This window comes from Rhopalosiphum maidis, chromosome 3, assembly GCF_003676215.2.
Source record: "Rhopalosiphum maidis isolate BTI-1 chromosome 3, ASM367621v3, whole genome shotgun sequence".
In the NCBI taxonomy this organism is placed as follows: domain Eukaryota; kingdom Metazoa; phylum Arthropoda; class Insecta; order Hemiptera; family Aphididae; genus Rhopalosiphum; species Rhopalosiphum maidis.
This window is the reverse complement of record NC_040879.1, coordinates 50,074,889-50,100,792: the sequence shown is the minus strand read 5'-3', so window position 1 is coordinate 50,100,792 and position 25,904 is coordinate 50,074,889. Positions and strand designations below refer to the sequence as shown.

The following is a 25,904-nucleotide window of genomic DNA, read 5'->3' as shown; positions in this document are numbered from 1 at the left end:
ATGTTCATTTTTGGTTGTGCTGTCTAGTCTGTTAGCTGAATTTGATCTGGAACGAATTTTGGCTTTCTTTATTGTTTTTTCTTTTTTTACTGTGATGTTTTGAGGGTATTTGGTCATTTGGAGAATCAGGTGGTTTTAATGATGATGCATCGAAGATTGGTCTTTTGTATATATCCTTTTGTGTTAACATTGGAGGGAGTTCATCATTATTATCGGAGGAAAGGGGTTGCCTCGGAAGTAATTTCTAAGGACCAATCCATATTTGTGAGTATCTGGTTTCCCTCGAGTTGGGAGTTAGAGGGAGAGGAATGTGTAACATCTTCTGTAAGTGCGGTTTGTGTTTCGTAGGTATTGTTGAGATCGTAGGTTGCATTTGTGTTGATTGTTGGTTCAATTGTAGGATTTTTTTCGGGTTTTTTTTTTACAGTTATTGGATGTGTGCCCAGTCGCTTTGCATAGAAAACATGTTATTGTGTCGTCCGTGAAGAAAATTCTAAGTTGATTATCGTTTTGGGTGATTAGCATAGAGCTGGGAAGTTTGGGGATGTCTTCATGGTTAATGTACATTTGCCTGCGAAAGCTCATGATATGCCCGTATCCTTCCATGTTGATACCGGCTTTTAGGTGATTAATTTGCGATATGGGATTTATATTTATATGTTTTAATGCGTCCAATATTGCTCGGTTAGAGATTGACGGGCATACGTTAGATATAACAATGCGTTTGGACGGGTTAACCAGTCTGCGTATTTGAATTAATTGATCATTAATTATAATAGACTGGGTTTGTTGCATTAGGTTGTCGAGAACTTGTTTAATAGATAAAAATATACAGAAGCGTTGGTTTGAAATACGCGAAACGAAAATGATGTTGATAGGTTTGACTATTTTTCCGATGGCGGTTATGTACTCAATTTGCGGTATTCCATCGATAAAATTGAACACTATCGCTTGTTCTCTGCTCGGAGTGTTTTCCGTAGCAGTCACAGATGCGAAGTTCATGCTGGAATTTGTGTATGTAGGTATGGGTTTAATCGCGTGTGCGATTGCCGTTTGAGAGTCATTAGTGTGGGTTAATTGGTTTGCGATAGCGGCGGAGACTGGTGTGTTATTTGTGGAGCGGACGTGAGTGGTAGGGTGTTTATTCTTGGACGGCGAGTCGGGTGGGGAATGGTTGATAGACGAGTTAGACAATCGCATACTTTTGTCGTGCGATATCATGGCTGACTTTGTAGATGAAGATTTGGCATTTTTTTGTGTAGGCATTGCAATTTTTTTAATTGATATGTTAGAGGCGGGAAGTTTAGATGGTACAGAGGTATTTGTTCTGGGCGAAAAGCTCGAGGTGGGTCTATTCATGTTGACTATGAATAGTAGGCGCGTTATGTATGATGATAAAATTGTTACAGAATCATATTACCTGGAACGCCCGCTGTGGAGTAGGTATGTGCTATCGAGAGCTATAAAACGTTATCGCAGAGCACACGTGTTGTACTGTCGGTGGTAGAACACGAACTGATTATCAATTTTATTTATATTAAATATCAGTGAAATTTTAAGTTTTTCATCAAAATGTTTTCATAAGTAATATCATAATGCTTAAGTAAATTTTGTCTTAAAAATATATTTTTATTTATTTTTATAATAGGAACATAATTTTAATATACTTGTATGTTTGTTTTGTATAATTTTACTATGCACGACAATATGATAAACATAACATAAAAAAATTGTCTAATGATTTATTACTTTTTACATCATTTATATATTTATTTAATTTGATTGATTTTTTGTTATTTAAGTATTAAAAAAACATCAACCATATTTAAATAGTTAATAATTAAGGTTTAAAAAAAAGATTTTATTATTTTTTATAATATGTAATATTATAAATATATATAATACACACAAAAAATAATATATATCATATTTAACATGACATTTATCAAAATTGTGCAACTGATGTGACGCATGCCTTTTTTATATGGCTCTTGCTACATTTGATTGCATTAACCAGCGTTTCCCAAACTCTTGTTTGAGCTAGCTAGCTCGGTAATTAATATATTTTTTTTTTGTGACCTACCAAAAAAAATTAACATTTATCATTGTGTAAAAAAGGGCAAAATAAAACACATTTGAATGTCCACATAGAATTTTATAATAAAATTGAAGTGTTAATTTTTAACAACAATTTAATAATTAAAATATAGTTACTAATTTTATCAAATTATCAAACAAAATGATAAATAATAAAAATTTAATACAAGAATTTTATCAAATTCTGTGAATCGGCATTAAATATTCGTGGCCCGGTTGTAGGTCGCGACCCACTATTTGATAAACGCTGGCATAGACCATCAAATTACTTGATAAAATTTTAGCATTCATCTGTATTTTATCTTATAATAATTTTAACATAAAAATATATCGTAAATATAAAATTATAATAAAGGACAGCAACAACATGCTTATAACTATGGCCAACAATTATATGCCCTAAAAAAACCTATAAAATATGTAGTTATCCCCTAAAAATGACTAAAATGTGCTCTAAAAAGTGTTAGAAGTTTTCACTTTCGACATTTTAAAGTTATTTATCCGATTTATTATTTTAACAAAGCACCGCACGAGTATGAACCACAACTGATGAGTACGATATATACCATAAAATATAATATTACCTACTTATGTGATATTATTATGTAATATAAATTGAACATTTCCAGTTATCTATTACGATTAGTGATCTTTTATTAATAAGTTAAATTATCCATAATAACTTTTATAAGTGAAATAAATAATTAGTGATTCTCGATTCACCGAGTCTTAATATTCATAAATATGGTCTTAAAATGTACAAAATTCTAAAATATGTCCTGAAAATGCAAAAATATGCAAAATACAATTTCATATACATCATTGTTAGGTTCTGAAATTAATTTTGGAATAAATTAGCTACTTTTTTTAACCAATTAATAAGAACATTCAAATGCTAATGCCTTACTTATAATAAAAGAAAAAAGATTGCTAAAAAATTAGAGAAATATTTAAAAAATAGTCGGTTAGTAAATCACTCTCTATGCCCTAGTAGTGGTATTCAGATTATATACTCAAGTCACGACAGGTTAAATTAGCATTATTTAGTATTTTATAATATTAGTATAATAGTTCACTTAAATTTATTTTAATAGATCATTTTGATTAATATATTTTACTAGTTTTACTAAATTTTTTTCAATGAATAATTTATGAATTGTTTAATTATATTTTGTACTTTGTTATTTGATGAAAATTAATAATTTTAATGTAATTGCATTTCAGATTTTTACATGGTTTTGAGAATTTTTATCGAAAATTAGGTTGTACAATGTTAAGTCATCCAAGGAAAGTAAGATCACGCAGCAGTTTTAGTCGCAGTATCATAAGAGATATTGACAAAACATTACATAAAAAGTCTGTAAAGATTGAATCAAACAATAAAAAAGTTAAGGATTTCACAAGAGCTAAAAAAGTAGCCAAAGCTATTAAAGTTATAAAAAATAATACATCATGCAATAATAAACAATTAGTGAAATGTGATTCAAACATAGTAAAATTGAAAAATCCTATAAAAAATGTTAAAACTAAAAATGAATTGGAAAATATCTTAAGAAAAGAGATTGATACTGATACACTAGAAGATCATATAATTGAAGATACGAAAGTAAAATCTGAATTACTAGGTACGAGGAAAAGGAAAGCTGATGAAGTACAAATTAAAACTTTTTTAAGCATAATGCCTGCATTTAAAAAGTCAAAAAGAGGAGTATCTTATTACCAGCAAGACGTTTCAAATACAGGAAAATCCGATGATGTACCTAAAGTAAAATTTATTTAATATATTGTATAATATGCTTTTTATTACTTAATTTAACTAGGAGTAATATGTATTGGCTAATTTTTATTCGGACACTAAGAAATATTGTGTACAATTCTTAATTTAAAATTTGGTTATTTAGTATGATGACTAAAAGTCTAAATAAGGGTTTAAGTTATTTCTTAATTATATAAAATGAAAAATCATATTTGACTTAATGCATGACTAGACTTTTCTATATTTTCAAATTAAAAAAAAATCAACTTAAATTTATATTAGTAGACTTAAGTATTTTATTTCGCTCTATAATTCAATGTATTTAATTTGTCAGTTCTTACATTTTTATTTAAGTATACAATTTGTCTTGTGCTTTATAATTAGATTTTACATGTATTAATTAAATAATCTTAAACAATGAAATTTAAATACGACATTTATTAGAAATTCTATTTAAATTCTGTCATAGACCACTGAAAAAAAGAAGAATGTTCGGAAGAAAAAAAGTGATAAAGTGAAGACTTCAAACAATAATGCAACAGTTTTGTATGTGCAAAAACTATTTATTAATCTATATAATATATCTTATTGTAATAATACTGGTAATATTTTACAGTAACATCAAAGTAGAAACATTTAATAAAAATACATTAGTGGTTGTCGGAGATCATTTATTAGTATATTATAATCAAAATCAATTGTATGAAGCAAAAGTAAGTTATTCAAATACATAAAAAATATATATTTTATTTCATAAATTTGAATTGAGTTAGGTAAACTAGTAAGTTGTAGAAGTTGCATTTTATTCTTTATTTTTTAGATTTTTAGCAGACCAAGCTAAAACTTCAAACCATAAGATGGTGGGTTTAAAAATTAAAAATGCATAGGTATTTAAGGGGAAATAAGCATATATTTTTTATTTATTTTTTAACATATTTATTTTAAATATCCTAACATAGTTGTTTATTGTCATTGTTGTAGTTAAATGTTAAATTAACAACAACAGTATCACGGTGTGTTGCAAATTTAATCTCTAATATCATGCTATTATGCCAATATTCTATCTTGTTATTGTTAAGTTATCGACTTAATGTATATATTTACTGATTATCTATTTGTAAGATTATTTTACATGATTCATATTTGACAGACTGGCAGAATTTTTGTTTAATTCATAAGTTCCATATAATTTTTAACACAAAAATGTTAGTCTTATGCCATTTTAATCCAATATATATTGTTCTATAAAGTAAAGGCCAGAATATAGTTTAGTCTATTATATTTTTTTCCCAAACCATGCAGTCCAAAATATTTAATTTAAAAAATGTATCATTTGGCCAAATTTTAATTACCATTCAACAATAGGTTTTATTAATAGGGCTTTTTCATTTTAAAATGTATATTGAACATAACAAAAATTGGAATTTATATATAAAACTAATATTCTTGTAACCTATTTGACAGTATTTTTTGAAACAAATTTTTCAGTTTAAGACTAAGTAACGATGGCATTTGTTGTTTTCATCTTAACCGTGTAACATAGCAGATTTACTCTCAATAGATCACTTTGTATATTTGTTTGTTTAAAAACTAGACTAAATCTTGACCTATTATAAAACTTGATGATAAGAACATTAGCTGTGTTTTTATGTTTGTATGTGGGTTTTTTTTGTTACAATAGTATTAAGTGAATTATGAGCATTTTTAATTTACGCTGTATTATTTATGCATAATTTAAATATGGTATAAAACTGACATACAAACACAGATAATGTTCTTAACACCAAGTTTCATAATAGGTCGGTTTACTCTAATTTTTTAAACTAACAAAGCTTCAAGTGATCTGCTGAGTGTAAATTTTCTGTTACATGCTTGTAAGACAGATACAAAAAATATCAGTGGTATGTCTTCTTAATATGATTTCAAAATCTGCCATATTTTAAATATTACTTTCAACATTTTTTTTCCTATTTCATCTTTGTTCTCATGTAAATTATTAACAACATTAGATTTATATTTTGGGACTGAATAATTTTTTTGTGTGATAAATATTACAATTTTCTTTGTGCATATTTTGCTGTTTTTAGCTCCTACAACTTCTAAGCCTTAATGATAAGCATTATAAAACATTGTATTATATACAGAATTACAATTAAACTAAAACAATTACATTATAAATTTCTACAATCTTTATAGGCTAACAAATTATTTACTTATTGATCCTTTTTTAATATTAAACTTAAAAATTATTAATACATTAATGCTTTTTTATAATAGTTGCTATATTTACTACGGCTTTTATAGAACTGTTTTAATTGATGTTATTTAAAAAAAAAAAATATATATTTTCTGTTAATTATATTAAAAATTATCTAATTTTGTCTTATGTGTCATTTGTCTCACACTTAGCCTGCTTTGATATTAAATTAATTTTTTGTAAATATTTTAATTTCAAACCTCATCCTATAACCTAAATGTTTTGATATGTAATACCGAATGAAATGTTAAAATTTGTATTAGTATTATCAATTATTTTAGATTAAATTACATAAATATTCTACATTTTTAGGTTCTTAAAATGCGTAATATTGATGGAGTGATGAAATATTACATACATTATACGGGATGGAACTTACGGTATGATGAGTGGATTGACATATTAAGAATTGGATTCAAAATCATAGGTCTTGTACAAGGACCAGATGGTCATAATAACATAGATTCATCTAAAATTAGTCCTACAGAAGTATGTAAAATAGCTGTAAAAAATTGAATAGAAAAAAGATTTTAAAATTGTTGTTCTAAATTCAAGTTTTTAAATATTATTTTTTATAAAAAAAATTATTAAATTTTAGATTCTGAGCGATGAATATATTGATTTTACAAAGATGTGATGTGTTTTTTTTTTTGCGTAGTATGTACACTGTTCACAACAAAATTGTTTTTGATTTTCCACTTTGAATATGGTTTTGAATAACAAATTTGATCTAGTTTGTAACTAATATAAGTCAAGATAAAAATTTTTAATTTTGACTTATTTTAGTATTTTTTCTTTCATCAGGAAAAACTAACAAAGCATTAAGGAAAAATTGAAATTTTAACCAAATCCAAAATTATTATTAAAATATTTGTTTTGTTACCATGATTACTAAAGTATAAACAGTCTTCGCTCAGAATATTTTTTCATCCAGCAAATTCTATAGCGGTAAACGTTTGATAACAGGCATTCGGACTGTCTGGTAAACGAAGGTCCAAGCTAGTAGTAAGTAAACGTTTGCTAACATTACAAACGCCATGATCTAGTGTTTGCTTTGTTTAATTAAAATAACCAATATCGTGGTTTAGTTTGGTTATTTCTATCAAGATAATTATTCAGACTTAACACTAAGTATAGTCATTTGTGACTTATATCACAGTTAATTTACATACCTCACCAAACGCTTATGAATTTAAACATTTTAAATGTTTGCATTTGTATTGTAAAACGTTTTCCATTATAGAATTTGCTCATTGCATGCAATGGGTTATTATTGAATTTAAATTTAACATAATCTAGTATAGTGATTTATTCAATAATGAGTTCTACTTGATACATAATGTACAGCAGAACAGTAGCCTACCTTGTATACCTTAATTTTTTTTTTTAATTACAATTTAGTAACTCAATATAATGTTCAAATTAATACATAATATATTAAAATATTGCTTATATTAGATATATATTTAGAATTAAACATTCTAAATGTTTTTGATTAAAGATATCAGTACTATCAGTAATCTCATAGTTAATTTGAACAATAATAAGAATTTTGAGACTTGTAAATAATTATTTAACAGAAAATAATTAAATAAAAAAAAAAATTTTGTGTAAAAAAAAAGTGTAACACTTATTAAAACTATACGTATTGTATCATAGAACACTGAAAAAATAAAAACTCCTAGGAAGAAAAAATACGATGAAGAGAAGATTTCAAACAACAATACTCCAACACTTAAGTATGTTAAAAAAGTATTTATAAATCTAAGTACATAATTTTATTTAGTTTCGGCAATATTTTACAGAAATATAAAAGATGAACCATATGATGATGAAGACGACATGTTAACAATTATTGAAGATGATATAACAGTTTACAATAGAGATTATCAAGCCATAACTGATAATGCAAAAGTAGGTTATTCAAATACATAGTATAAAAATAAATATTTAAGTATACAATTTTTCTGGTGTATTTGGAATAGTGTGTACCCTATTGAATAATCTTTGAATCTTTTATAATATTAATGATTATTACTGTATCTATACTTATATTTTTCTTTTTAAACATTGAATTCCATGAACATTTACCTGTAAGGCTATAACAATATGTTTCATTATACTAAAATATTTTTGCCTCGCACTCTTGTGAAATAGAACCCTCCTATCTGTTGAAATTATACTTACTAAATTTAAATATGTATAGTTATTGCAAACAGTATGTAACTGATCGTTTTTCTTTTGCCCTTGTATAAGAAACAAACAAAATAATTATTGTTTGGTCAGGTGGAGTAATTTTTAATGATTTAACAAGTGAGTTTTTACTAGTTGTTTACTTACTCTTAAATTGATTTTATCATTGTATATCATACTAGTGGATGTAGTAAATATATTTTCAATGTAATTTTGGCCATTCTTAAATCCTAAACCTAAAAAAAAATTACATTTACCATAAGCCCTTAATTTCAGAGAAATATAAATGAACAGATTTAAGTTTTAAGGTTATCATAAAATTGCATGTGGTAAATGAAAATGAATATCTTTTAAAATAAAATATAATTTTTTTTTGTAAATGATAACAGAAAAGATGTTATCTCTTCTGCAATCAATATGTTTCATGAAAGAACATATTAAATAACCATATTATCAAGTTCAATGGTTATAATTTATTTTTTTGATTTAAATACCAGCCTCATTTACAATTATCCCACCTGACCTTGACAAAAATTTCACTACTTGACACTTATAATATAACATTATTCACAATCAACCAGCATACATGTATTAGACCTAACAAGAACTAAACAATAGAACAATAAACATATTGCAGATATGGACATTTTGTTAAATATTTAAGCATTAAAATATAAGATGTTTAACAAGTATGCGTATACCAGTTTACAACATAATTGTATTATTGATTGTATTTGAGTCGCCAGTACATGGGATACATTTATATACCTATTTTGAAAATATAAAAATATAATAAATAAAATTACCATGGCGTAATTTATTGATTTTCATTTTTATAAAATAGCATAACATTATAAATATAAAATATTTAAATTTTTAAAGTATGCTTTCTAAATAAAGTATAGTGTACTATAAAGGGCACTATAAATCCAAAAAACATTTGGATATATCAATTGACATTTAGATAATAAAGGGTTTGGATAATCTAGGTTCTACTTAGAATTGGGCAAAATATTTTCTAAATAATTATTCAAATCATTTTTTTTTATAATTATTTGACTAAAAATGTAATTGAATGCTTATAAAAATACAATTATATTCAATTTCTTTACTGTCTTGTTTCTATTTAGATGATAGTTCTATATTTGTTTCATTTATAGTATTCTAAGTTAAAAAATGGTGTTATTGGTGGAAATATGTTGAAAGAATATTAAAAACATAAATAATTAAATTTTAATTAATAAAATACGGTAAAGTTTACTCATCAAGTTTTTGGTAGTATATTACAACAACAAAGTAGAATAGGTGTATGTAGTTAGTATACTGCACGATTGCCAAAGATTAAAATTTTATTATTTTTTTTTTTTGCATATTTTTGCATGTTTTGGAACTTTTGAAGATTGCTGCATATTTTAATAAAAATTTGAGTCTTTTAAAGCATATAAATCCTAATAATAATAATAACAATCAACTATTATCCGTATTTCATATAATCATTTTAAATTAGTTTATTTAAAAAAATGAATCCAAGTAATATGATGGCTGTTTTCTTTGGTTGTATGATTAAATATATTATTTGTTAAAAATAATTGAGTATTAAAAATTAATGATATATTAGCATTAATTTTTAATGTTATGAAAACATTTTTGAGAAAAAATTTGTTTAAATATATTTACTAATACTTATTGGAATAGTTATTGGGTTTATTCAAACTTGGGTGTATACAGCACTTGATTTTTATTATATTATTTGTAAGAAATATATAAATCTTATAAACAACTAACATTTTTATAATTTTTAGCAAACAAATTGGGACAAAGAAAAAATGTTATCAACAACTAGTAGAACTAGACGATCAGTAGTTACTCCGATCAAATCATATTCACTAAGAACAAAAACACCTTATAGTAGTACTCGGCCTAGAAGAACATGTACTTTGACTAAATCTTATTTTGGTAAGTATTTTATTGTAGGTAATTTATAATTATAAAACATGGGTATAAGCAGTCAACACGTATAAAGTACCTATTAAGTACAAGGTTATTAATTTTACCAACCATTTTAAATTTAGATCACATGAATATTATCATACTATTCTAGATAATTAAAAAGCTGACTTTAGTTCATTTAGGTAGGTGGATAGGGGAATTATTAAAAATATTGAGATATTAAAAACCAATTAAATTTTTTGACTTCTTATATTCAATATATCAAAGTACAAGTTACCCAAAGTTGACTATATATGAATAATATTACGACTTTAATGGAAATTCAATTTATATTTAGTGTTTAACCTTAAAGTACAATACAATTTAATATAGTATAATATTACTAAGTTAATAAGTCAAAAAAATTAATATTAAAAATAAATAATATTAAAAAAATCTTTAAAGATTATAGTTATCTTTTTAAAAATATAATTGTGATGATGAGTTACATCAAATGATGATTTAATAATCAACCTAATACAAGTATACTCCATTCAACTAATTAATCGTTTCTAGCTCAATATTGACTGGCAATAAATCTTAAATGTAGATACTTGTGTCTAAGTATCTATGTACTTATGTCTAACCTTCGCTAATAACATTCTTAAATTTTTAATAATGAAATTCAACAATGTAAAATCTGTACAGATACTATAGCTCCACTCAGAATCTAAATTAAAAGTGATGAAAAAATGAAATAAATTTAGTATATCGTTATGTGTAATATTTATATTTACTAAATTATATTGTAGATAATTCCGATTCAGAAACCGAATATACAGTGAAACCTGTAGAATCATTCAAGCAATATAATAAGAAAAAAACAATCAAAACTACTGAACCAGATGTCATAAGAACAGAGCCTTTAGATACTAATAATCATAAAAAAAATAAGTGTTTAAAAACATACTCAAATAAAAAAGCAAAATCATCTGTGTTTAAAATTCATGATAATATATCTGAAGAAATTGAGATTTGTAAACAAGTTATTCTAAAACCGTCATTTGATTTGAATTTTATGATTCCATCACAAAGTTATGATATAAAATCTAATGCAGATAATGAAGGTGTAGATGTACAGAATGAAAGTAAAATTGATAATAATACTATAATTGAACCAACATTTTTTTCAAATCATAATTTGTCACCTAAAAAAAAAACTAAAAATAATTTTAAAAAACTGTCCGAATTTTCAAAAAATCGAAATGAAGAAATCGAAATTAAAGCTGAACAATTGACTATGACAAAAAAATCAGAAATTTTTAATACTATCAATTACTCATTGTCCTCTGAAGTTGAAAAACAAAATGAATTAGAAAAAATAACTGAAGTCATCTCTTGTCCTTTAGATGATAAATCTGACAAGTCTGGCTCTGATTTTTATCTAAACAAAATAAAATCAGATATGAAAGAACCTATGCCAATTTCAACAAATAGTAATAATGATATCATTCAAGAAACTAACATATTGAATCAACAATTGGAAATTGAAGTTTCAAAAAGTGATGAACTAATCACAGATGATGATTATGAATTTAAAGAATTTAAATCATGCAGTTTTGATATTATTTCTTCTGACATTGATTCCTCAAAATTATCAAACATAGAGAAACTTAATGAGCTACCTAGAGTTATTGATTCTTCAGCACAATTAGAAGTAGTTGAAAACAATAGCTCTATAATACCATTTGTTCCTACTATCTATAGCATGAATTCATATGAGATAAAAGTTAATGATAAATTGAACAATCTAAATGAAATGGATGATTCAATTACTCATGACAAATCTGATGTACCTGATATAAAAGATCAAATTTTAGATTTATCTATAAAACCATTTAAGCCATCGCCCAATGACGTTTGTATTTTTCCAAGTGAATTTAATGATTATGCCATTAAAGAAGAGGATGTTTATGATGATGATGATGATGATGATGATGATGAATCAAGATTGGTAATAGTAGAGGAACCTGATTATCAAAGTGATGAAGACATTGATCAATCCTTACCACCAGTACCATCAAGTATACCTCTTCATAACACTTCACTAATAGATACAGATGATGAAAGTAATATATACTATGACGAAAGTATACAAAATGTTCTTATTTCTAGTTTTAAAATGTCTCCACACTCTAAAAGTTATGATGATGAAGTTGAAAATGTCGAAAAATCTATAGTGCTACCACTACAATTTAGAGAAAAAATAGTAGATGCAGATTATCTCAATAATGCTTTAGTTATAGAGAACAATCATTATGTTTCAGAATATGATATTCATAAGCCTAGTACCAGTAAAGGTTTATTTAATTCAATAGGTCAACCAGGTATAAGCAAAGATACTTTCTATGAAACTAATACTAGAAATGATGCAAAAAATAGTTTCTTGTTAGCTGAACAAACTGTTAATAATATTAATTTTAATACAAACGTTCCTTGCAAAAGTAATTTATTTAATCACAATATTCCAAGTACTAGCAAGTATAGTTTTTATGATAACTCTATGCCTAGTACTAGTAAACAATTTTATAATCCAGAATCTAATGTAAGCAACATACTATATGAAGAAACCATACTAGATAGTTCAACTAGTATGCCAACAGAGCAACTTGGTCAAGAAGAAACAATTAAGATATTTGGAAAATTCAATAATAATGAAATAGAAGCTATTTTAGGCATGTGTGCTATGTCTCAATCTTGTCAAATGCCAATGGTTATTATGGCAAATGCTACTGAAAAAAAAACAAAAGAAGACACTAATAATCATCAAAAGTAATTTTTTTGTATTAATTTAATTTAATTTAAGTCTAAGGATATGTCACACACTAATAACTATATTGTGTTGTCTGTATATTACAAATGGACATTTGTGTTCAGGGATTTCAATTTTGTATTGTTAATTTTAATATAACAGTGAATTGATAAATTAATAAACTTAAAAGCAAGAATATTATATCTTGTTAGATTTTCAGTTTTCAATCAAGTTATGAGTATGTAAAATATTAATATTTAATACTACTCATAAAATTTGCTTAAAAATTTAAATTTTATAAAAACAACGAGAGAACATAGAAAATATTGTTATTTTAAATTTGTGATTTATCAATTAACTTTAATACTTAATTACTGAACATAAATTTCATTATTATATGCATCAATAAAACAAAGACAATGAATAGTACAACACTTTAATTTCTTTTAAAGTAAATTTATATAGCCTCAAAAACGTACAATTTTTTATGTATATAATTGATTAGTTATACGCCTTAAAATAATTAAAAAATATTAGCAAATATTAATTAATAATACATTAATATTTCAAAGTGAAATTTAATATTAATATTTCTTTATTAAAATTATTTGCATCTTATTTATTTTAATTTTATATTAATTGTAATGTATTATAATTTAATTATTAATATTTTTTTTTTATTGAAGTTTACAGTGAGTATCAAAGAATGAAAGATTAAAAAAAAAAAATTATGATATAAATGTAAATGAACCTCTAGTCACAGTAATAATAAAGCTGCCATAAAAATCACTATCCAAACGCAGTGTAAGTAGCAATCCTAAACAATCATCAAAATGTTGAAAATCATCTACTAATACTGTTCCTAATGTTCCTAATGTTCCTATCCCTTCAGGTAATCAGTTTTAACAATAATCCTTGAACTGTTACTAGAAATATTTTTAGTTTTAAATTGTAATAATAATAAAAATAATAAATGTTTTTAAAGTTAATCATGATGTAATGCCGATGTCTATGTTTTTTATGTAATTTATGATAATATGCTTCAATTTAAATGATTTGTATTAGCATTGATTAATCATACTAAATTAAATAAAATATCATTGAAAAGTATATTGGATTAATGATAAGATTTGATATTTCTGATATATAATAATTCATTAATATATATCATAAAATAATTATAATCTTTCACTACATCAACATAGAAATTAAAAATTTAAGTTCCAGAAATTAATTCTGCTCAATGGCAAGCTGTGATAATGGCCAAAATAAATAAGCTACGTGTTTTTTTTTCAAAATAATAAACTTAATTTAAATGTATTTGTTGAAGTAAATTAAGTTTTTAAGGAGAAAAAGCAAAAGAAAAAAAAATTTTAAAATTGGTTTAAATTTTAACTGTTAAATACAATATTATTGACTATATGTCAAATAATATTTCATTCTAAATATTTAATATTATTCTTAATATTTATTTATTTTTTTATATTTTTTCTTAGTATCTCATTGTTTTGAACCTCCAACACCTACAGGAGGATAACTTATTTTTTATTTGATAGAATAGATGTTTTTATTGAATATAAAAATTATGTTATGTTAAGACTAATTACAATATTATGTAGTAATAAAGTGTTTTGTGTGTTATCAAACAATTTTTTGTTTTCTATATATTGTTAACAATTTAAATGCAATTTTATTTATTTGCAGTGCAGTTAAATATGTTTTTTCCTCATCCTAGTGAATTGTGCCATATGTTATTATTAAATTAAGTACTAAATTAAGTTTTACTTTAGCTAAACATTATTATTATAATGTTTTATAAACTTATGAATATAAATAATTATAAAATCTATAAGCTTAATTGTATTCTTTTAATATCAATAGTTTTTAAGAATGTTATTGTATACTATTTGTTAGATTGGTATTTTAAAACTGTTCATGATATGATAATATTATAATATAAAATATGTTTTTGACTAATATTATAGTCAATGCCACTGTTTTAAAGAAAATATAATTTTTTAATTTAATTACCTATTTTAACCATGATTTTTTTGTGTGTTAATTATATATTTAATGAATACAAAAATATACTCTTTGATTTTAAAAGAAATGATCTATTGTTTTCTATATTTAATGATTGAACAATCTATTGATTTGTTTATATATGAGCTATTCTTATTAAAATAAAATTATAAATTACATAATACAACAATACTGTATATTATATAATATAATTAATAGATTATAGATAAACAAAAAATAGAAAAACATGAGAACAAAGTAATAAAATTGATTATTTAAATAAATTTGTCATGTATCTCTTTGACAACTATGCATTGTAAAAACTTTAAAAGAATTTTCTTAGTTTATGGGGAATTTATATCAAAAGTTCTGCAGTTTTAATTGTGTGCGTTTAGCTTTAAAATTATAGTAAATTTACCTATTATGAAACTTATAGGTAAGAACGTTATCTGTGTTCTCTCGTTGAACTGTTATGGGTGTTTTAGCTTTTGATCGAGTTATGAGTATACAATAAATTAAAAATTAAAATATCATAGAAAATCTAACAAGAGATATAGTACAGATGATATTCTTACCTTTAAGTTTCATGATAGGTAAATTTCACACAAATAATAAATAAAGTTGATAAACACAAAAATGTTGGTAGGCTGAACATTTGTAAAACGAAGACAATGCATGTAGATACAAGGTCCTCTTAACAAAATTTTAAAATAGTTGATGATTAATGCATTTTTTTAGTTCAATATATTATAATAAACATAATCATGCATTAGGTATTTACACTTATAATAGTAGACATAAATTCACGATAATTCAAAAAACTTAACATCTCACATTTTTTTTTTTTATCACCTTAGAAATTCTCTTAACACTCAATGTATTATTATAAGTCTTGACTCAGGCCCGGCTCAAGGGGTAAGCAACTCAAATTTACCTATATAGCTATGTTTAAACACTTGAGCCTTAGGCATTTGAAGCTATAGGCAAATTATAAGATTTTGTCAATAAACAGCCTAAAAACCAAATGCTAATAATTAATTATTTTTTTGCTGTATTTAGTAAATAATACATAGGTATTATCATATCACTGTATATTGTTTAGTTTTTTATAATATTTATACACATGTATTTATCATAACGTTTTTTATCGTAAAATTTTAAAATTATATCTCATTACACAACTCGATGTTTTAACTTAGGTAATTTTGATAAATTCAAATTAGGTATCTCAAACCGAAGTTTGTCTCCCTTCAACTTTGAGTTATCACGACTCTACTGTATTATAACTTGTTTAATGTAACTATAAAAAAATCTGATGTGACCAATGTTGTGTTGTTAGCCCTAGCTTTACCTAGTATGAGATAGCGAATTGGTCTGATATTAAATGAGTTTATTGTCTAAATGTGATATTGTTTTAGCTTTATAACATATACCTAAGTGTTATAACTAAAGACCATATTGTTGCACAATTGCAACGTTTTATTGCGTGTTTCGAAACGGAAAGTTATAAATGAAAATAAACTAAATTAGTGGATTAATTCAAACGTATTTTACACAACGTTTCAAGGTTTCCCATTAAAATGCATGAATTTGTATTTTTGTATACAATATACATATTGATATTACATTATAATGTAACTCAATAAAAGTTCAGATTTATTATAATTGTAATTATTAAAAAAAATTGAATGAGTGTATATGGAATCTAGAAATTGTATTTTTATGGATAATAATGTATTTCAAATAAAACAAATATTTATAACATAAAGGTATTTAACATTTGTTTGATTCTTTAATACTTCAAATAATTTACACTATACTTTTTAGAAATTAATTTATAGTTATATCAGAGCCACATATTTTTGACTTCTGTCTATATCTGTCACTTAACTGCCATACTAGCATATTATAAAGATTATATTTATTTGGAGTAAAACAATAAAAAAAATACAAAAACAACTATGGTGAAATGATGTAGGTGACGATCAGCCTAAAAAAGAAACAAGGAAGATAAGTATATAAAGAACTTAGGGGTTCAGCACACACCAAGTCTTCTATGTAGGTTTTCTGGAATCAGTACAAAAACACCACTTTCACGACTATGAGTTTTTTTAATATACTTATAACAACTTATTTTAAATATCTCAATCAAATAAATGTTTTTGTAAAAATACAATTATGTTTAATTGTAAATATAGACTTTAATAATGACACAAATAAAAATTATTGTCATTGGAAATATTGTAACGCATCAACATCATGCTTGGCATTTTTTATTTATGTGTTTGTTAATTAAATTATAATTTAAATAAATTTCAGAAAAACCGAAACACACAAACTGAGGACATACATAAATGTCTTGATTTATCATACCTAAAAAAAAGTAACAAAAAAAGGTAAAGAAAAATTATAACATGTCCTCTTTTTTCTATCGACCCTCATCAAGTAATCAAAACGTATCAAAAAAACTTTCGTTAGCGAATGTAAAATTAGAAAAACCATTTGGTAACTTGACGGTATCTTCTTTGTCAATAAAATTAAAGTTTCAAAAACAAAATAAAACAGTGACTAAGAAATCAAAAAGGATAAAGGAAAAAGTAATTAATAATATTAAATTAGAAAACGAATCATTTGTTAACACTGTGATATGTAAAGATAATTTACAATTAAAGTCATCCAAGGAAAGTAAGATCACGCAGCAGTTTTAGTCGCAGTATCATAAGAGATATTGACAAAACATTACATAAAAAGTCTGTAAAGATTGAATCAAACAATAAAAAAGTTAAGGATTTCACAAGAGCTAAAAAAGTAGCCAAAGCTATTAAAGTTATAAAAAATAATACATCATGCAATAATAAACAATTAGTGAAATGTGATTCAAACATAGTAAAATTGAAAAATCCTATAAAAAATGTTAAAACTAAAAATGAATTGGAAAATATCTTAAGAAAAGAGATTGATACTGATACACTAGAAGATCATATAATTGAAGATACGAAAGTAAAATCTGAATTACTAGGTACGAGGAAAAGGAAAGCTGATGAAGTACAAATTAAAACTTTTTTAAGCATAATGCCTGCATTTAAAAAGTCAAAAAGAGGAGTATCTTATTACCAGCAAGACGTTTCAAATACAGGAAAATCCGATGATGTACCTAAAGTAAAATTTATTTAATATATTGTATAATATGCTTTTTATTACTTAATTTAACTAGGAGTAATATGTATTGGCTAATTTTTATTCGGACACTAAGAAATATTGTGTACAATTCTTAATTTAAAATTTGGTTATTTAGTATGATGACTAAAAGTCTAAATAAGGGTTTAAGTTATTTCTTAATTATATAAAATGAAAAATCATATTTGACTTAATGCATGACTAGACTTTTCTATATTTTCAAATTAAAAAAAAATCAACTTAAATTTATATTAGTAGACTTAAGTATTTTATTTCGCTCTATAATTCAATGTATTTAATTTGTCAGTTCTTACATTTTTATTTAAGTATACAATTTGTCTTGTGCTTTATAATTCGATTTTACATGTATTAATTAAATAATCTTAAACAATGAAATTTAAATACGACATTTATTAGAAATTCTATTTAAATTCTGTCATAGACCACTGAAAAAAAGAAGAATGTTCGGAAGAAAAAAAGTGATAAAGTGAAGACTTCAAACAATAATGCAACAGTTTTGTATGTGCAAAAACTATTTATTAATCTATATAATATATCTTATTGTAATAATACTGGTAATATTTTACAGTAACATCAAAGTAGAAACATTTAATAAAAATACATTAGTGGTTGTCGGAGATCATTTATTAGTATATTATAATCAAAATCAATTGTATGAAGCAAAAGTAAGTTATTCAAATACATAAAAAATATATATTTTATTTCATAAATTTGAATTGAGTTAGGTAAACTAGTAAGTTGTAGAAGTTGCATTTTATTCTTTATTTTTTAGATTTTTAGCAGACCAAGCTAAAACTTCAAATCATAAGATGGTGGGTTTAAAAATTAAAAATGCATATATTACGCATATATATATGCGTATTTGACAGTAAAAAAACACAACATCTTGTATATTAAATAATCATATTTTCGACAATAAATTGTTTTCTGTAATCCAACTACTCATTTATAAGTAACTAATCATATTTAAAATTAATTTAAAAATATATTATGCTTAAATTATATTAGAAAATATTAATATAAAAATAAAAATATAAGAAAATAGAAATGGACAATTTGGGGCCCAAAATTGTAAATGGTACTGGGCTTATGAATTGGTAATTTAGGCGCTGATTATATTATTTGTAATTTGTATTTCTTTATCATTATCATTGGACTAGAATATCTATATAAATAATATAATATGAATTGGTGGTACATAATATGTTCTTCTAAACTATTTGTTGTATGGACGTCCGGATCCACATCACGAAATATAATACATTAATAATACAAAAGTTATTACAATATTATGTTAAATGTGAGACGACTGATGCGATATGTGGGAAATGCTATTGCCAATCTACAATGTAGCCTGGCTATGACTATACTTTGTCCAAAATAAGGACGTGTCTCCATTTATCTTTTTGTAACCATTTTAATAAATTAATACATCACTTTTAAAAATGATAGGTTCTTTACTTAAATTCGCAATACTCTAGAGCCCTCATTTTTATTTACAAACTTTATCTGTTTATTACCTTTTTATTGTTATTAAATATTCAAATATCAATCTAATAAATGATATATTATGTGCATTTGCTTACATAACCTAACCTAGGTAAAATATAACTTAAAATTAAATGTGTACTATAATTTCCTTGTTAAATATTTAATTAATTTGAACAAGTATCAAATATCCATCAGAGTGTAGATATGTTTGTAAGTATGTAATGCAATTACGGCCCATCTGGCCGAATAATAAATAAAAATGTATATATTAACCAAATAATAATAGTACTTATAAATTATTATTATTGAAATATAACTAAAAGAAAACTCGAAGATCATTATCCACAGCTTATTTGAACTCAGTCCAAACTTGTCAATAATTTATTAGTCAATCCTAAATTATTGCACTGTTATAATATTTTATTTATATACACCAATATATCATTTGACGAGTTTCTCGAACACATTTCCATAACGATATACCACAGACAATGGTCAATATAATACACGGTTAATGAAATTAAAAAATATCAAAAATGAATCTAAAATAAATGTATTATTAATACACGCGTGGTAAAGTTCTTTCGTTATTGTACTAACGTCAGTAGGTACTAAAGACTAAAGTACAACAGTTACCGTATAATAGGTATTTATAGTATTTACCATTTTTTTCCATAATATCATGGACATAAATAATAAATTAACAAAGAAGGAATTTCTATGTTTTATTATTTGTTTGAAAATTAAATTACTAAAAAATATTTTCTCAGGTGGTGCATTTCTTGCACACGTGCACACAGTTTATAATAATATTATATGACTTGCCTCGACATATACAACCCGAATATTGAGCTGTTGCGCCAGTAATTTCAAATAAAATGTAATTTTTGCAGTATAATTTTAAAAAAAACTTCAGCACACGTAGCACGTTAGCTAATTCAAAATAAATTTTCGATGATTAATTTAAGTACATATCAACTGCGATATAATAAAATAAAAGTAGGTGAATTCGCACACACGATATAAATTAGTTACACGCGACTTTTGGCAATTATAAGATCCATAGAATTAAATTGAAAACTGCTAGACTCACAAATCGCGCTTGTATACCTTACGAACGCTCATCGCTGTGAACGCGCTCGCAATTTATCGACGACTAACTTTACTTTACTGTAATGCAATAAGTACTATAATAACCGTGAACTAAGATAAAATATGTATTTTAGTTCTTGATAATAAGTAATAACCAATGGTAATAACTAATAAATAATGATAGTTCCCTTTACCGTGGATTGTATACAATAGATAATATTATTATATACTATAATAATGTGCTATATTTAATCTATATATACGCAGTTTCATGTGCGACTAAATAACCTTCGCGATCACCAAGTCTATATCATCGAGATTGGCTTAGAATAATGTTGTAGTATAGTATTAGGGCGCGGGACTTAAAAGCTCTAAATATGCAATCATTTATGCGCTTAAAAAATATTATAAATGTGTAATAAAAAATAATAAGATTAAAAATTATGCAATTATTTTTTTTTACACAGTGAATTTACCTATTGTCAAATTTTAAAGCTAGGTATAATCGTTTTCAATTTTTTTTAAATTGTTGGCTATTCTAAAATGTCCATAACTCGCTTTATAATTAAAATACAAAAATAAAACGTATGAGATTTACTAAATAATATTCTTGATTTAAAATTTTACGATATATTTATTCACTGTAATATCACGCATAAGCGAATTAAACGTACCTACATTAATTGCTGTGTTATGCGTTTCTAAGACGGTAACAACTTTGTGGGTGTATAGCGTCCTCATAAAAATTATCTTCGAGTGGATCATAAAATATAAAAATACGAATAATCACAATAATATTACTCATATCGAAAAACTGTAATTGATTTGTTTTTCTTTCTTATCTTTTATTGACTAAGATTTTCAAATATTAAGATTACACTATAATATACGGATTGGGTATATTTTATACTTTAAATACGTTGTTTGAAATATATAAGTTATAGTTATTTAGTTTTATCAGTATGCAATTTAACACTCTTAATAATAGTGCAAGTGTTCACCAATAACTAATAAGTTTATATTAAATTATAAAGTTTTCATATTGAATTTTAAAAATTTCTAACAAGCCACATAAAATATCTTCACACATTGGGCACCATCGCTGTTCTACTACCAGTTATACATATTATAACATTTTGTTAGTATTTTAGCTAATTGGTGTGACGTTAGTAAATTATCATTACATTTTGAAAAAATGCAAAGTTATGACATTCTCATGTGCACGTAATCAAATACACAACTACAATATTGTCAATCACCCGTTACTTAGAGTTCTGTGATATACCTAAGTGGCTAAGCGTTATTTTCGAATACGATTTGTCTTTTAATAAATACCAACTATATAGTATATTATATTTTCAATAAATCTTCTTTAATTTAGTAAGCTTCATTACAAGACATTTTGAGGACTTCGCAAACGACGCACGCCATATAAGTACCTACATTAAATCTCTATTTGTGTCCTTAATTAGATCTAATCTTGAATATAATTCAGTTGTTTGTTCTCCATTCTCCATATTTAAATACCCATATTCAATGTATAGAAAATGTTAATAGTCGTTTTCTCCATTTCATGGGTTTTAAAAATAATATACTATATACTATATATTATACTAAAATACTTAGATTATATACGTACAATATTATACGTGTACCTCAATCTGATTATCAATCATTGTTAGAAACATTTTACATTCAGAGTTTGTTAAATAGAAAAAAATTTAGAAGCGATTTAAAATTGTTATTTAAATGTATATACTAAAATCTCCGTCAAAATAGGTTAATTCGTTTCGAAACCTTTCTCGGACACACAGACGGAATTATGTATCCGTGCGTGTTTCATGCAATATTACATTTAATATGTACATTTATAAACTACAATCACAGCCTACCTATACAAAATTGTAATACTTTTAATTTGTAACATACTTGAGATACATAAAAGGTAAAATAAAATAAAAATAAGATCGTTTTTTAATTACAAAAGAAATCAATAGTATTGAAAGCTGTAACTATTATGTTTTCTGTAAGACTGCAAGTCTGCAACTTTACTAATGAACAATGGAAACTATATATATATATAATATATAAATTATATGTATACTTACAGAGGGTGATTATTTAATCAAAAACAATCATTGTTTTAAAATCTATTAACTTTTTGAAAATATTTTTTTAATATAACTTGCTACTTATTACAGCCAAGATGAAAATAATTTTTTTAATACAAATTATATTTTTATCGTTATAATTTTGTATAAGTTTTTACGTTTTTAAATGACAACGTACATTTTTAAATTCATATTCTGAAGCAAAATATTTTTTTAGTAGGCATTTAGATACGTAAATATTGGAATTCGAATGAGTAGTTTATCAGTTATACAATTTTTAATTTTAGGCAATCGGAGTAGTGGACAATGCATTTTGCGTGGTAACGAGGTACCATTCCACTCCGGTCACCTAAACTTAAAATACGTAAAACGTATAACTCATAAACTCTTCGTTCGAATATTGATTTTTATGTATCGAAATACTTCGAAAAATATTTTGATTCAGAATATGAAATTAAAAGTGTATGTTTTCATTTAAAAAAGTAAGAAATTTATAAAATTTTAATGATAAAAAGTATAATGTATATATATTTTAAATGTGTTTTTTTTATTTCAACAAAAATATAAAAACAATTTTTTTTAAAACTAATAGTTTTTGAAATAATAAGTGCTTTATGATAATAGAATTACCCTGTTCCTATATACATATATAAATATATGTATGTATATGTTACGAGTAGAGTATAAAAATGGATACAAATTACTCGGGTAAATTTTCACCTTATCCATCCCGGAGTTTCCCGAGTGCGTCCCGAAATGACCTTTTTTTAATGTTCCGAGTGCGTCCAAAATAAAGTAATATTCAAGTACGTCCTCCAAAAAAAATTTTTGGTATAGCCTTAGTGCGTCCCAGTTCATTTAAAGTAACACAGGGTGCACCACGAGGAGGTGAACTGGCTTACACTCCAAAAATATTTTGTGATTTTTATTCATAATAATATATTTTATTTTAGTTTGCACCCTTGAATTTGGCAGAGCGTACTAATTATTTTAAATGGTTTTTTATTTATTTAAGAAAAATTGTATTTTTTATTTAGTTTATCTATATTATAGGCTGGTGTTTAAATGTCATTCTTTTGAAAAAATCTAATCTTGATATCTTATTATTTTTAATTTTTTTTATGTTGTCTTCGATGTATAAAATATTGTTACTCGTAGTTCCTTTCGATTTTCTTTTTGTTTGTGTGGCTGTTTGGATTGCTATTTTTGTGTCGATTTGTATTTTTTTTAATACTTCCAAAAATGTTTATATATATCTGGATGATGTGTATAATATAACGAATTGTATTTACGATGAAAACTTTCACAAACATTTGTTGTCCTTTCTGAATTACTACTCATTTTAGCCCACATAGATATAGGAAATTTTGCTCCAGAATCTGTATAATTTTCTATTATATAATCCATAAATTAGTTAAGTTTTTGGTGTTCCGGCATTATAGACATACAATCTTCAACAAAATATTTCTTCACGTCTTCTTTGTTTAACAAAGGTAATCCAAATACACTTTTCAAAAATAAACCTATCTCTTTTTGGTTTCGATAATCCTTACTCAATTCCAAATTTTGAATTTGGCGCCACCATGATTGCCCCAAATGGAAGTGACATCCTTTAATAATTATAGTTGGCCAAACTTTTAATGCACCGAGATGAATAAATAATTCAAAATCGGTAATAAAATCGGGCTATAAAAAAGATAAAAATTAAAAACGAGACGCACTCGGGATATCCCCGCCCATCCTTACAATCAGTAGAATAATCAAATTATCCATCTTAAATATGTACAGTGTATACATTATTTAGTTTGATCGTTTGAAGAGGATAAAGTATGAAGTAAAAGAAACCAAATCATATTAATACGAAAAAAATATTTTTTAAGTAGGTAATTATTAATTAAGTATTATTAAGTTATTATTTTATTTTATATACGTAATATAGGTATAAAAAAATTTGAAAAATGAAATAGGTATATTAGTATACTAATAGGTATTAGTTCAAATTCGGGTGATATTTGCAGTTACAAAGTATCCCTCTCGATTTACATTTACGCTTATTTGATAAATATTTACTTTTACACACACATTTTTTAAAACCTTGACCATTGGGAAGATATTGTATATTAGCTATTTCACGTTGACACTTTAAAAATCTATCTATTATCGGTTCTGAACAATCAGAAAATTTATTTCTTGAATAAAATTGAAGAAGAGTGCCATTATTATTTTCGAGTTCATAATATTGATTGTCGCTAATAGACACAATCGCAAAGAATAGTAAATACATTTTGGGGATAACCTTTATTTTTGTCTATTTCTGGTAATTAGGCTCTTAACTATATCGTCAACATTGCACGCTGGGAATTTGTTGATTGTATCGTATTTTATTATTTTATTACAGAGATATTACCTACAATTGATATTTTATCAAAAAACTTTGTTAACTCAAAGGTAGATAATGTACAAATTACTTAGTGTATGTATAAAATAAACGTTTAAAAATAAATATTCTTACTTTATCTAATAATTATGGGTAATAGTGTTTACAATTTTACGCTACCCGATTTTCGTACTTTACCCGTAACATATATACTGGGATATACTATACAAAATAAATATTAGATTTCCGTTTGCTGAAACTAAACTGTGGAAGGCCATTTTTGAAATGCAATTTTTTTTTATTAGGAACCAATATTCTAAATTTCAAGCTAATATGTTTTTAGATATTGAGAAATAGCGATGAGTAAGTGGTAAATTTGGATTTTATATATGTAGGTAAATAGATTATTATTTTAATATATATATTATGACTAAGCAGCTTGGTCCTCACTAATTAAAAATAAACGTAGAGCCTAAACTGCGTTATAGGTATAGAGCAGCGATACTCAACCTGTGGCCCGAACCGAACTCATCGAATTGATAAAAAAAATATAAATTTCAAAACTAATA

The 25,904-nt window shown here is 25.0% G+C and overlaps 1 protein-coding gene across 1 annotated transcript in view; it reads left to right on the top strand.

The window, feature by feature from the left end:
- Positions 1-13,245, top strand: part of LOC113557968 (AT-rich interactive domain-containing protein 4B-like) — a 28,255-nt gene extending 15,010 nt beyond the window's left edge. Inside the window, exons 12-19 of the mRNA XM_026963505.2 lie at positions 3,322-3,862; positions 4,323-4,399; positions 4,470-4,566; positions 6,423-6,599; positions 7,770-7,849; positions 7,916-8,024; positions 10,106-10,259; positions 11,045-13,245. Coding sequence (XP_026819306.1) covers positions 3,322-3,862; positions 4,323-4,399; positions 4,470-4,566; positions 6,423-6,599; positions 7,770-7,849; positions 7,916-8,024; positions 10,106-10,259; positions 11,045-13,068 — 3,259 coding nt within the window. The 3' untranslated portion in view covers positions 13,069-13,245. The remainder of the gene's footprint in view (positions 1-3,321; positions 3,863-4,322; positions 4,400-4,469; positions 4,567-6,422; positions 6,600-7,769; positions 7,850-7,915; positions 8,025-10,105; positions 10,260-11,044) is intronic.
- Positions 13,246-25,904: the final 12,659 nt, after the last annotated feature.